The sequence below is a fragment of the Bactrocera neohumeralis genome, unplaced genomic scaffold (assembly GCF_024586455.1).
Source record: "Bactrocera neohumeralis isolate Rockhampton unplaced genomic scaffold, APGP_CSIRO_Bneo_wtdbg2-racon-allhic-juicebox.fasta_v2 cluster09, whole genome shotgun sequence".
Lineage (NCBI taxonomy): Eukaryota > Metazoa > Arthropoda > Insecta > Diptera > Tephritidae > Bactrocera > Bactrocera neohumeralis.
Window position 1 is genome coordinate 19,240,979 of NW_026089622.1, and position 15,082 is coordinate 19,256,060.

Here is a 15,082-nt window from a genome sequence, read left to right on the forward strand (position 1 = left end):
CCCCAAATGGCCAGTGCCCTGTTGTGGTAGCTGTTATTCTGTAAATACTTTTTCTTGACCTATTTAATAAATCATTTGTTCTTTTCCTGTCATATGTTGGCCATAATTGTTTAGTTATGACGCATTTTGTAATGTTTTTCCACCTGTTGTTTGCAATTTGCTGAAATTGTCTATTGATCTCTCCTTTTATCGATCCTAGCGGGCTTGGTATTAGCTCCGCCTCGGATTCATTGAGGAAAGCTCCTGCCTTTGCCAACTCGTCTGCTTTTTCGTTACCGAAAAAGTTCCTGTGTCCGGGAACCCAGATCAAGTTTAGCTGGAGCTTGTCTTTTATTGAGCTTAGTGCTCTCTTGCAGCTGTGAACTATACTGGAATTTGTCATGGGTGAAGACAATGCCAGGAGGGCCGCCTGTAAATATAGTTGCTTTATGTATATTTCCGTGGTTTTCTAATAGAACCTCACAGGCTTTTTCAATGCCTAGTACTTCTGCTTGGAAGATGCTAGCCGAGTTCGGTAGACGTATAGAGAGAGATATGCCTAGATCAGCGGAGAATACCCCCGTGCCCACTCCGCAGTCCATTTTGGACCCGTCGGTATAGACTAAGGTGGTATCTTCCTCTACTATTGAACCTCTTGTCCATTCTCGTCTAGATGGTATCCTCACCTGGAAGTGTCTACTGAAATCCAGCTTTGGGAGAATGTAGTCTGATTTGTTAATAGTGAACTTGTTTAGAATTACACTATGTCCGTAGTTCAGCTGTTTCCAACCTCCCAATTCTTTTATTCTTATCGCCGCAATAGCTGCTGTTTTGTGAATAAAAATGTCCATTGGTAGTTGATGCAGGATCACATTGAGCGCATCAGTCGGACATGACCTGATTGCACCCGTAACACCCGCACATGCTGCTCTTTGTATTCCATTTAATTTTCTAATATTGTATTGTTTGTTTAGCGCTGGCCACCATACCAGAGCTCCATATGTAAGTATAGGTCTTATGACACCCGTATACATCCACATGATTATACTTGGTTTAAGGCCCCAATTCTTGTTGACGATTTTCTTACAAGTATAGTAGGCCATGTATGCTTTGTTTATTCTTTTTTCTATATTTATTTTCCAGGACAGTTTGGTGTCAATCTCCACCCCCAAGTATTTAGCTGTGGGGGATAGAGTGAGTGTTGTTGCGTTTAGTACCGGAAGTTGAAACTGAGGTATTTTGGTTCTGCTAGTGAATAGCATCAGTTCTGTTTTGTTCGGGTTAACTCCTAGACCATTGTTTTTAGCCCATAGGTTTAACCTACGAAGTGCTCTTTCCATAATCTCGCTGACTGTTGAAGGAAACATGCCTGAAACCAACAACACTATATCGTCTGCATACGCTACTGCTTTCACTCCTTCACCGTTTAGTTGGAGTAGTATTTCGTTCAGCGCTGCAACCCAAAGAATCGGAGAGAGAACCCCCCCTTGAGGCGTTCCTCTACTCACATAGCTTGTTTGTGTTGCAGCGCCGTTTGAAGCTATAATCTTCCTATTCTCAAGCATCGATAGTATCCATCTGCACACAGTGTCGTCTATGCCACCATGTGCCAGAGAATTAATTATCGCATTTACTTCTATGTTGTTGAAGGCGCCCTCTATGTCTAGAAATGCAGCCATGGTGTATTGTTTGTGGTGTAGTGATTTTTCGATTACACTTATCACCTCGTGAAGGGCGGTTTCGGTTGATCGGCCCTTCATGTACGCATGTTGGGACTTCGATAACTTCTCCGCCATTATTGCTCTTACGTGTAGATCTATTAGCCTTTCTAGTACCTTCAGCATACAGGAGGTAAGGCTTATAGGTCTAAAATCCTTGGCATTCTCGTGTGTTCTTCTGCCTGGTTTTGGAAGGAACACAACTTTAATCCTTTTCCAACTTCTTGGGATGTAAGATAGTTGAATGCTAGCCTTGTATATATTTTCAAGCCTTAGAACCATTGGTTCTACTAGTTTTTGCAGCATTATGGGCATAATCCCGTCAGGACCTGCCGCTTTAAATGGTGCAAAACTGTTTATGGCATATTTGATTTTACTTTTGTCTACTATTTGGCTTCGATAGTCAGCTGCATTCAGCGGTGGTTCTGGTTGAACCCTCGTTGAAGGTTTTTGCTGGCTCCCGGGGAAGTGCGTTGTGATTAGTACCTCCAGGGATTCTTTTGCCGAGGAGGTCCAATCACTTCCCTCAGCCCTAATGTAGGCAGTGTTAATATGATCTTTGGATAGCATTTTACTCAGCCTAGCGGCTTCTCTGCAACTTTCTATCGATGTGCAGAAAGATTGCCATGAGTCCTTTTTAGCTTTCCTGACTGCTTTTTTGTATTCTTTCATAATGTCTTTATATGGCTGCCAGATTTTGGTTCTAAAACTCTCATTGAAAGTTTTCCTTAGTTGTGTTCTCAAACTCTTAAGTTCACTGTTCCACCAAGGAAGAGACTTTCTCTTTTTCAAAATTGTTAGCGGAGTAGATTTATTAAAAGTTGTGGTTAAAATTTTTTCCAACTTCTCTACTTCTGAATCTAATTCCTCAGGATTTCTGATACTCTTGTTGCCTCCCTTTTCAAGGCATTTTGTTGCTATACTGGTAAATTTTCCCCATGCCGTTTTTCTAGGGTTCCGGTATGTGAGAGGCGCACTGTACTTCTCGCGGATGCTGAAGAGTATCCAAGAGTGATCCGACATGAAAGGCTCATCGGATACCCTCCAGTTATCCACAACGAGACTGTCTGTGTCTGTTGATAGCGTGAGGTCAAGCACTTCCTCCCACCCCGGAAACCTATCCGAGCTTGGGAAAGTAAATGTTGGCTTATCGCCCTTGTTGCAAATACTTAGATTACTATTCAAAATATACTGCAAGAGTGACTCACCTCTGGTGTTTATATTGGAGCTACCCCATACGGTGTGCCTTGCGTTTGCATCACACCCTAATAGGACATCATCCCTCCTGTTCTCCTCTACTAGTCTGGCGAGCGGGGCCGGTGGTAAGTCTTCGTCATGGGCCAAGTAGGCAGAGACCAAGAAGAAGGGCTTTTCCTTCTGTTCCCCCTTTACCACTGTGATATCTGCTGTGCTGTAATTAGGACAAAGAAATGCATTTATACTTTTATTGATAAGGATGCATGCCCTAGGTTTACCTCTGTTCCGTGTGTAAAACAGGTTATAGTTGCTGCTGTTTAGCCCTTTAATGGAATCATCATTGACCCAGGGCTCCTGTACTAGGCTGATGTCGATGCCCCTCTCGTTCACGAGGGTTGTCAGATTCGCTGTAGCACTCTTCGAGTGCTGCAGGTTTATCTGTACACATCTAAGGTTGTTATTGGGCATCTCGGGTTTCTTCGATGCCCACATTCCTTAGTAACTGGCTGGCGTCGTCGACCTCTTCCGTGTCGTCTTCGTCAGCCGCTTTGTCGCCTTGGAAGATTTTTAGTCTGGCCTTGCGGATTCCGAAGCTGATTTTGTAGTCAGTCTTCTTCAGAGCCTCAATGGACTCATCACAAATGGCCACTAGTATTGGCTTACTTGCTTTATTAGGTTTTTCCTCCTTGATTAGCTGCCACTCATCTATACCTGGTATAGATTTGTTCTGCAGCTTAATGTACCTCAGGAGTTTTTCGCCTGGCTCCTCTAGAGGGGGTAACCAAATGCGAGCACGAGGTCTCTTTGGAATGTCCCTGGCGGGTATAAGCCTCAATTGGAGGCCTACGAAGGCGTTGCTAATTATAGCAACACTACCCGTCAGGAAATCTAGCGAGGCCTGGTCCGCGCATTTGATGACCCTGTAGCCCCTGAGGGTCTCAGAGGAGTCAAACTCCGGGTGGGGACCCGCAGGATTGTCGAGTACATAGCTTAGCACCATACTCGACAATCTGACGTCGATCTCCACCCATCTCTCCTGTATTGTGCCCGGAGAGGAGGAATTTCCATCTATAATGGCCACCTGCAGGCTATCCCTGGCTACATCGCAGAAATGCCTTGCCGTTGTTGTGCTGCTGTGTTCTCCTTCACTCCGCCTCGGTTTTTTGGGCTGAGTTCCGGGTACCTTTGTGATGGAGCGATTTCTCTTTTGAGAAGTGCTCTCTAGTTTGTTCTCTACTTGAGGTTGTGATTGCTTCCTTTTCAGGTAGCCTTCATATTCCTCTACGATGGATTTGAGGCGCTTTGTTTCAGCCTCATCAACTGGGGTACCGGCTGCCTGGTCTTTGGCTATCTTCCCTAGTATGAAGACCGCCCTCTGGTACCGGTTTTCCTCAGCTGATTTTGGGATTTCTTGCGCTTCTTTTTGTTCTCACTTTTAGCCGCCAGTGCACTTTGGTTGGTGCTCATGGCAGCCTTGGAGGTGGACGCTTCGTCCCTTACCTCTGTGGTTTTCACTGCTGTATCTACCGGTATACTTTGTTTGGTATGTTCGGTAGTACTCTTACTCGTCTCCTGGCTGGAGGCAAGTAGTTCGTCCTCATCGGATTCCGTTATAGGATTCCAATAGCTCATGTCCTTAGTCGTTGCTGTTGTCGTCAATTTGGTTGTTGTAGTTGGTGTTGTTGTTTTTGTATTGTTTGCGTTCATGTTTGGTCCCACGAGTAGTCCGGAAAGGGTAGTCACTCGTCCGCAGAGCCGGTATGCGGAGAGAAGGCTTTTATACCTCCGACCTCGCCCGGGCATCGGAGGGGACCGTTCGCGATCAGCTATTTATTACCCCCCGCTGACCATTCAGCCCTCGGCACGGGTACCTCGACACCTTGGCTTAGGGTGGTGTTGGTTCGGGTGTCCTCATACTTCCACAATAGGAGATGAGCGTAAAACCTAGGGTTTATTCATCAATATCACTATTGTGGGAATTATGAAGTGTCCCTCTTAGTTCGTAAGATTAGAGTGCGTTTCCTTTGGGATGCACACTTTACTCTTACTTAAGCCCCTTCGCCACGACAAGGCGACCAACTTCAAAGGAGTCAACAAGTCATATTTTAAGATACTTTTTCTGACATAATCAATGTTCCTTCAGGCGTTCCTCAAGGTGGCCATCTTGGTCCAATTCTGTTCTTATTATTTATTAACGACATATCATCTGTTGTTAAGTTTTCAAAAGTTTTATTATATGCTGACGATGTAAAACTTTTTAAAACATATACTTCAAACAGTGAAAGATGTCATGACTTAAACAACCTAGTTTCTTGGTGTGATAGAAATGACATGCCATTGAACCTTAAAAAATGTAAAACGATGTGCTTTTCACGTAGAGCTGTAGACTCTACCTCATACGCAATACAAAACTTTAGGTTGGAGCAAGGATGCAGTTTTGTTGATCGGGGAGTAACTATGGACCCCAAACTCAATTTTAATCTTCACGTAACTTCCACGGTTTTTAAAGCTAAAGGCGCTCTTAGTTTTGTTAAACGTTGGTCTAAAGAATTTAGAGATCCGCTTACCACAAAAATTCTTTTTACATCTCTGGTGAGGCCTATATTGGAGTATGCTTCTGTGGTTTGGAACCCTAGTTACCAAGTCCATTCGGATAAGTTAGAGTCCGTTCAAAAACAATTTTTACTTTTTGCCTTAAATCATTTGCATTGGGATTCCAGTTTAAATCTTCCCCCTTACATTAACCGTTTAAAACTTATAAATCTCCCGACACTCGCTAGTCGTAGGGAGATGCTTGGTATAATATTTCTTGTAAAACTCATGAATGGGTCAGTCTGTCATCTCTCCTATCTGATATTAAGTTTAACGTTCCAGCTCGCCCTACCAGGCAGTTTAGACCCTTACTTTTAAAATTTTCTGGAACAAATTTTGAGTTAAACGAACCATTCCGCCGTATATGTCATGATTTCAATTTTCATTCCAGCACATTTGATCTAACAGACTCACTCTTTACCATTAAAAAAATTATTTTATCTACTCTTAACAAGTAACATTTAAAACTAATAAAATTACTTTAATCTAATTCTTAATTTCGGCTGTTGAAATTTTTGTTTCTGTAGCTGAGCAGCTTAAGATCGCAACGCTTAAAACTCTCTTGCCTTTTATGACTCGGCTAATTCCGCTCGTTCGCGGATTGCGCCCCTCGCGTCGGTTGGGCGGGAGGAGGGTAATCGTTGGGTATTATTATTAATGCTTCATTCTAAAATACATCACGATGACAATGTGAGTTAAATTTTGGATGCTTGTCTGCGGTTTAAGTGATGCCCTGAGTATAAATTTTGGTATCTCCATGGAACTTAGTACTCTGAGGAGGTTGGTGTTGCAAATGGACCAAATTTCGACCAGATTAACGCGGTGTAGAGTACCTCTGGGTAACCAGTTTTCGGAAAGTGGGCATAATCCCGACATAAATAGATTTTATCAAAATAACTTAAATTAACTTAATTCATCATACGATGTTATAATTGCTAGAATCAGATACTAATCACCCTCACCCCTTATATATAAGTTAATGTGAAAACTGCTGAAAGTGCATTCACTCGGTAAAATCAAAAATCAAAGGCACAAAAATGTACAGTGTAGATAGATGGGAATGACTTCATTTGAATTAATATAACAACTGAACAAATAGTATATATACTACTATAAGCAAAAAAAATATTCTTCAAAATCTAAGTCTGTTTCCGGCCCGTAAGCGTATATACAAGACTCATCGCCAATAATAATACGTTTTAAGATATTCTGGTAGTAGAAAGCATTGTTTCACAGACGTTAACTCGACGCTGTTTTTCGAAAAAATTTAATGATTTTTCGAAATGGTTTTCACTGATCTTTCCGAAATTCCAACGATGTCCATAAGATCTCTGACTGTTAATCTTCGATTCTCAAGTACCAATTCCTTGTCTGCTGGCTGAATTCGCTGAAATATGTCAATGTCCTCGTATAACTCGTACAGCTCGTCGTTACACCGATCAATCATCAAAGGACCATAAATCTTTCGCAGAACCTTTCTCTGGAAAACTCGTAACGTAAGACACTTGCTCACGACAAAAAATTATCACTGAAGGTCCTTACCAACATTTTGAACGTTTAGACACCAGAAAATTTATTCTGCACTCATCGTAAAAATCGACGAATGCACTATACTTCAGAAAGGCAAGTGTATACTAAACACTAATTATTATTTTGATGTGACAATTGGCACAGATGCCTGTGACAGTCACACCAATCTAAAAACAAATATTTCGAGCGAATTTTAAAGTAAAAAGGCTTACTATTTCTTTCTCACAGTAGTATATACATACATATATATCCTTTAGTTTTTAAATTTTTGCATACATTTATTCATATAATTCATTTAAATTCAATAGGATGTATGTCGGTGTTGTGTATTTTACTCCAAGAGAATGTCGCGGCATGTGGAATCTCAAACAACGGAGAATGATTTATTTATTGTTTCAGCCGAATGGTGTTTTGCAATCAATAACATCGACTATATTAGACAAAGTTTACCTACATTCATTACGGTTTGTATATTTTTTTATAATTTCTTCAATTAAAATTTGTACATAAATTCATTTAATTTCTATAATATTACTTTATTGTAGGAGCTAGAAACAGATGGTCTTATAAAAAAAATTAGTGATTTCCGTACCAACCTCGACGCAGATCGCTGTGCCTCCACGATAAATAGTTTAATTGAAAATGCATTGGATACTCAAAAAAATCAAATTTTAGAACTCATTGATATTGTTGGCAGGAAAATGGCTCCTTCGATTAAACGATTTCTAGCTGAAGGTGCTGAAGTTTTACACGAAAATTCCAATTCCATGGAAAAGCTTATGATGTATATGGAATCATCTTTAAAAACATTATATAATACTTTAAATGAAGTTAACTTTGCTCGGATTTTAGATGCTATTTGGACCGAACTTTCCGTTGTGATGTACGATCTTATACAATCAAATTTAGATGTGAGTAGGACAAAATACTCAAAATATTTATTTTTTATATTTAAGTGACTTTCCTTGTTTTGAAAACTTTACTTGTTTTTGCCCGAATACTAATATATTGTATTTATAACACCTGAATTTAATCAGTTCTTTATCCCTGACTGATTTTAGAAAAACTTGCGGTTATTATACCCTAAAAGTCGCTAAACACAAGTCACAGGTCTTATAAAAAAGCTCTCCTCTTACATATTTGAGATTGGCTGACTTCGAAAACGTCGGTTGCTATTTATATGAATAAGGCATAATGTTCTTTAATGCATCGGAAATATTTCTGACATTTAAAACGCATAAACCGGCAGTCGATGTGCAGTGACAGAGAAAGGCGCGCATCACAAATAAAGTTGATGCTTTTTGACATTTTCTTTTATTACGTGGGCGGAGTCAGTTTGATAAGCTTCTTATTAATTTATACTAAATTTGCATTCAATTCAGAAAATAAGGAAAAAAGGACAAATGATGGCAATATACATATATATATATACTTTTCATACATAAATTTGACCGATATTCGTGCTTTTATTCTCGATAAAAAGGGAGGAACTATTTATTTTTAATTTATATCTTTACACGCTCGTAAATTTTTTGCGAAATTAAACTGTGCAGTGAAAGTGTTCTACAGTATAACGTTAAATTATACAACGTATAGTTTTCAATGTTGTTTTACTTGCATACCGTTAATGTATAAATACTGTAGGCATTTTGTACCCATACTTTACTTTAGTTGGTTTTACTACATGAGCAGCCTTTGGTCCAGCAATTTTAGTTAATTTGTTCTTGGCAGTTGGCCGACCGAAATTTCCAAAATCATTATAAGTAGTATATGGTAGCTGGGGTAATGCGATGATCGAGTTTTACCTATTTCCTACATTAGATACTATCAAGATCAACTTCTTCCAATTGTGGCCATAAAAAGTTGGTTATCATCGATCTATACCACTCTCCATTAACAGAAACGGTTTCAAAAGAAGAACGGACCGATGAATACACCAGACCAAAGACCGCACCAAATTGTCAATTTAGGTTGTTCATGAAGAGTTTGTGGATTTTTGTTTATTTACTGAGGAGTAAAATTTTTATCTTCCTCCTCAGTACAACACAATTGAGGAGCAATAAATTTTGATTTCCTCAATTGTGAGTTCAAAGGAAAGAGTGCTCTTCTAGAATATTTCTCTTTAATACTTATCTTATCTTTTCGCTCTAATATTTTCCGCATACGTACGTGCTCCTCAAAATAATACTCCTCACAAGAGCGCTAAGTTTCTTTTTCTCATCTCAGGTTTCAGCACTCAGTATTTTGTATCGCTGATAAAGTCAGTTATGCAGCAGAGAGTGCACTTGAGCAATTTCTTATTCTCTTAGAGAGTATGTATATTTATAAATTTATGTTAAAGTTTAATTGTTGTTGGTGTAAATATTAACAGTTTTGGGTACATGCATGATTAACCGTTAATTTAAGTTGTATTGTGAGTAGGTAATTAATCAGGAAGACGATGCAAAAATACTGTTCTCTAAGTGAATTTCTCTATACAATGATTGTTTTTTTTTGTCATCGGTTTTTCCATACTCGGCATTTTTTCAATTGTCATTTTGGATTAAGACGCATTGCAGTTTTGTTAGCTTAAAATTTTATAAGTTAAAAATGGGCAGCTTTAGCCAAATTAGCCGAAGTAGTTCTATCTGTTCCATGTAGTCAGACTTCAGTGGAACGTGCCTTTAGTGCTCTTTCGTTAATTTTAACTAAGCATCGTTCCAGGCTCAACGCACAAAATATCAATAATTTGTTTTTGATAAGGTTAAATGAAGAACTTTTTAATAATATGAATTTTTCTTAAGGTAATTTTTCATCAAAAAATTATCAACTTTATTTATTGAATTATTTGTGTTCTTTTTTTATTGAAATATATACATGTTTTGTTTGTTTTAATAAATAAGTACTTACTTATGCACGTTGTATGTACAAATACGGAAAATAACTAAATAAAAATTTCAGTGTCTATTCTTTATTTGTAAACTAGCTGACCCCGCAACCGTTGTCCTGCGTGAAATTATGTGTTTTGAAATGAAAAAAAGTTGAAATTATGTTGTGTCGAAGATGATTTATTTTCGATTTTTTACATTTCTTTTAATGTAGCGCAGCTTAATAAACATAATTTTTTGATTTCTGTTCTGGTGCGTAAATATACAGAGAAGATGGGTTTCCAACTCGTCAACACGCCACATATGTATATCTGGCCGTGTGAAAAACATAGCATTTCCCGATTTCCTTGTGTCCTGTTGATTGTCAACGCAAAGGCAATTTTCCCTGGAAATTGAATACGTTCGAAGGCTGTCCCTTGTATTCGATAACTGCGTCATAATCAGTCGGGTTCCATTACTCAGTTTCGGCGCATGAAGATTGTGAAACATAATAATGACAGATCCAACTTTGAGACGCAAATGATCCTGGGGCATACCAAGCCTCTCCAAAGAATTTGGAAAGTCCACTGGATAATTTACGGTTTCGTCTTCCTTGTCAAGACGATCGATCGATTTATATGAGCGCAAACCTCCCGGAATTTGACTTTGAATCTTCCAGTTTAAGTCATTAACATCGGTATTTTTGGCAGCTAAAATTGCGCGTGCACTCAAGCAAGCATTTATGATAATTTGGCGAATGTTCGGACAAACATTCGTGATGAGTTCATCTTCCGTTGAAGTGAATTGACAAAAGGGAGGTGAAATTGATATCAAACCACTGGAAGTATCAACCGAAATTTGCCCATTTCCAATTCTTAGCGAATACAATGTAAAATGTCATCGGCAATGTCATTTTTTCGTATCCCATAATTAACGCGAATTTGAAGGCTGATATGTCAAAATGATCTTCGCGAAAAGTATGCGAACTTCAGTGGCATGCGAAGTAACTCTTGCATTGTCCTTCGTCTCTTTCCAGTGATTATCATGTTCCAGCAAATGCAACTGCTGGCATGCTGGCACACATGTACCATTCTACGCAATGACTTAAAAAGTTGCACACACTTTCATGAATAGCAAAAGAAAATTCACAATACGGCATATCGACCCATTTGAAATGAAGTTGAACCGCTATGTTGACTCTTTGGTGACGGAAAACTTTCAATCTGCAATATTCAACATTGACATGAGTTTTGAAAGTGAATTAGACAGAAGTGGTGAATATGGTACGATCCATGTGTTGTCAACTTCGATGTGTTGTTAACGTCGATATTCACGCCTCTAAATGCTAAATGTTCTGCCATTGTCGTCTGGTGACCGACGCCGATATAGTGAATATCAATCATTTCCCATTTCCGTTTCCGAAAGAAAAGCACATGAGTAGTGTTTCGTGCATTTATTGTCAGACATACAAATCAAAGTGGGATTGTAAGGTTCGCTAGGTCCATGAACCATATTGGTTTTCACCACTTCGTATAATTCTGGATCTATCTCTGAATCAGGAATTTCCGCTGAAACGATTTCATCAATTTGATCTGATGTAATCACCATCCGCATCCAAAGAAGAATGTGTGCGTGCGGCAAACCTCTTTTTTGGTACTCAAGAGAATACATTCAGCATCTAACAGCACCATATATACCATAGGTTGCTTCAAGATAAAGACCGTCAAACATCGCAGCTATTGTTTAAAAAGTCGTGCTGTGATATCGTTACGATCGCTAGCTGATTGACCGCGATCCATAATTCCGCTCGTATGTATGTCATCGCATTTTGGGAGTACTCCTTGCCTTTCCTTGGGCTGCCATACGTTGATGGCAAAAAGAACGCCGACCAATATTAGCGCGACCTCTTCGTGGCTTCGTAACAAAGTTCAATCTGTAATTGATCACTTCGTCTGAAACACACATGAATAATTTTCAATAACTGAATAATTTTCAATTAATTTTTCAAACTTTGCATGGAAAATGTTACTTTTTGGAATTGTCCAATTTTCCGACTTCTCCTCATGAAAAGTATAAGGTATTTTGTTTCTAAACCTTTCCCGATCCACAACAAACAACCTTTAAAAATTTCATCAAGGTTGGTTCAACCGTTCTCTTAGTGTTACTAACAAACAAACATTCATTTTTATATAACGTTTATATGAGGAAAAGGAAAGAGCTGTTTTTAGGGGGTTTCCGGAAATTATTCGAATTTTTCTCGCCGTAAAAACCATCTTTGAACTTCAACGAACATTTAAGAAAAAGAATTGGCCAAATTGGTCCAGGCGTTATTGAGTTATGCGCGTACATACAGTTTGACGATTCATTTTTATTTATATAGATACATATGTATATGCTTTTGCTTTTTTTTCTTTAAATAAGAGACAATACTAATGAAAAGTAAATAAGATGAGTTTTATTTTTCGCATCACTTGAACACTCAGAGCGATAAAAATAAAGATGATGCGTTAGGCAAATAGTTATCTTTTAAAAATGCTCGCTCATGCTAATATATGAGTGAGCCAAATACGTGAGGAGTTTTTTGTGATGAGAATGTTAGTTAAGCTTGCGCTCCTGAGTATTTGAAATGATGTTCTCTTGCGGAAAATTACTCATCAGAGCAAGAGCGTATTTTGATGGTTTTACGAACTCTGTATCAAGTTGCGTAAAAATATGAACTTTACATATTTATGCAAACTAGCCATTATGATGTTATTGGAGTTGTCACAGAGTTGTCGTATAGCCATAGCGACAGTGTATTTGGAGCAATTTCACAATCTTATATTAAGGTGTATAATCGATTTTTTAGTACATACACATTAAGCAATCGATATCAAGATGCGTAAAAATATGAACTTTACATATTTCTGTTAATTAGCCGTTTTAATGTTATTGGAGTTGTCATGGAGTTGTCGTATAGGCATAGCGACAGTGTATTTGGATCAATTTCACAATCTTATATTAAGATGTAGAATCGATTTTTTAGTACATACACATTATGCAATCGATACCAAGATGCGTAAAAATATGAACTTTACATATTTATGCTAATTACCCTTTTTGAAGTTATGGGAGTTGTCATAGAGGTGCCCTATAGCAATAGCGACAGTGTATTTGTATAATCGATATCAAGATGCGTAAAATTATGAACTTTACATATTTCTGTTAATTAGCCGTTTTAATGTTATTGGAATTGTCATGGAGTTGTCGTATAGGCACAGCGACAGTGTATTTGGATCAATTTCACAATCTTTTATTAAGGTGTAGAATCGATTTTTTGGTACATACACATTATGCAATCGATATCAAGTTGCGTAAAAATATGAACTTTACATATTTATGCTAATTACCCGTTTTGATGTTATTGGAGTTGTCTTATAGCAATAGCGACAGTGTATTTGGAACAATTTAACAATCTTAAATTAAGGTGTAGAATTGATTTTTTGGTACATACACATTATGCAATCGATATCAGGTTGCGTAAAAATATGAACTTTACATATTTATGCTATTTAGCCGTTTTGATGTTATTGGAGCTTTCATAGAGTTGTCGTATAGCCATAACGACAGTGTATTTGGAGCAATTTCACAATTTTATATTAAGGTGTAGAATCGATTTTTTGGTACATACATATTAAGCAATCGATATCAAGATGCGTAAAAATATGAACTTTACATATTTATGCACATTAGCCGTTTTGATGTTATTGGAGTTGTCATAGAGTTGTCGTATAGCCATAGCGACAGTGTATTTGGAGCAATTTCGTAATCTTATATGAAGGTGTAGAATCGATTTTTTAGTTCATACACATTAAGCAATCGATATCAAGATGCGTAAAAATATGAACTTTACATATTTCTGTTAATTAGCCGTTTTGATGTTATTGGAGTTGTCATGGAGTTGTCGTATAGGCATAGCGACAGTGTATTTGGATCAATTTCACAATCTTTTATTAAGGTGTAGAATCGATTTTTTGTACATACACATTAAGCAATCGATATCAAGATGCGTAAAAATATGAACTTTACATATTTATGCTAACTAGCTGTTTTGATGTTATTGGAGTGTTCATAGAGTTGTCGTATAGCCATAGCGACAGTGTATTTGGATCAATTTCACAATCTTATATTAAGGTGTAGAATCGATTTTTTAGTACATACACATTAAGCAATCGATATCAAGATGCGTAAAAATATGAACTTTACATATTTATGCTAACTAGCCGTTTTGATGTTATTGGAGTTGTCATAGAGTTGTCCTATAGCCATAACCACAGTGTATTTGGAGCAATTTGACAATCTTATATTAAGGTGTAGAACCGATTTTTTGGTACATACACATTAAGCAATCGATATCAAGTTGCGTAAAAATATGAACTTTACATATTTATGCTAACTAGCCGTTTTGATGTTATTGGAGTTGTCATAGAGTTGTCCTATAGCCATAACGACAGTGTCTTTGGAGCAATTTCACAATCTTAAGTTAAGGTGTAGAATCGATTTTTGATACATACACATTAAGCAATCGATATCAAGTTGCGTAAAAATATGAACTTTACATATTTATGCTAATTAGCCGTTTTGATGTTATTGGAGTTGTCATAGAGTTGTCGTATAGCCATAGCGACAGTGTATTTGGAGCAATTTCGTAATCTTATATTAAGGTGTAGAATCGATTTTTTAGTACATACACATTAAGCAATCGATATCAAGATGCGTAAAAATATGAACTTTATATATTTATGCAAATAAGCCGTTTTGATGTTATTGGAGTTGTCATAGAGTTGTCGTATAGCAATAGCGACAGTGTATTTGGAGCAATTACACAATCTTATATTAAAGTGTAGAATCGATTTCTTGGTACATACACATTAAGCAATCGATATCAAGTTGCGTAAAAGTATTAACTTTACATATTTATGCTAACTAGTCGTTTTGATGTTATTGGAGTTGTCATAGAGTTGTCTTATTACAATAGCGACAATGTATTTGGAACAATTTAACTATCCTAAATTAAGGTGTAGAATTGATTTTTTAATACATAACATACACATTAAGCAATCGATATCAAGATGCGTAAAAATATGAACTTTACATATTTCTGTTAATTAGCCGTTTTGATGTTATTGGAGCTTTCATAGAGTTGTCGTATAGCCATAACGACAGTGTCTTTGGAGCAAT

General features: G+C 37.6%; 1 protein-coding gene across 9 annotated transcripts in view; it reads left to right on the forward strand.

Moving 5' to 3' along the window:
- LOC126764041 (protein unc-13 homolog 4B) overlaps positions 1 to 15,082 on the forward strand; it is a 324,201-nt gene that overhangs the window by 131,263 nt on the left and 177,856 nt on the right. For 5 of the 9 annotated variants that reach the window (XM_050481775.1, XM_050481773.1, XM_050481768.1 and 2 more), the window contains 2 exons: positions 7,325 to 7,480; positions 7,562 to 7,927. The exons of 2 other annotated variants lie outside the window; for them this stretch is intronic. In XM_050481775.1, the coding sequence (XP_050337732.1) occupies positions 7,325 to 7,480; positions 7,562 to 7,927 (522 nt within the window). The remainder of the gene's footprint in view (positions 1 to 7,324; positions 7,481 to 7,561; positions 7,928 to 15,082) is intronic. 2 more of the 9 variants (XM_050481776.1, XM_050481770.1) reach the window with 1 other exon arrangement.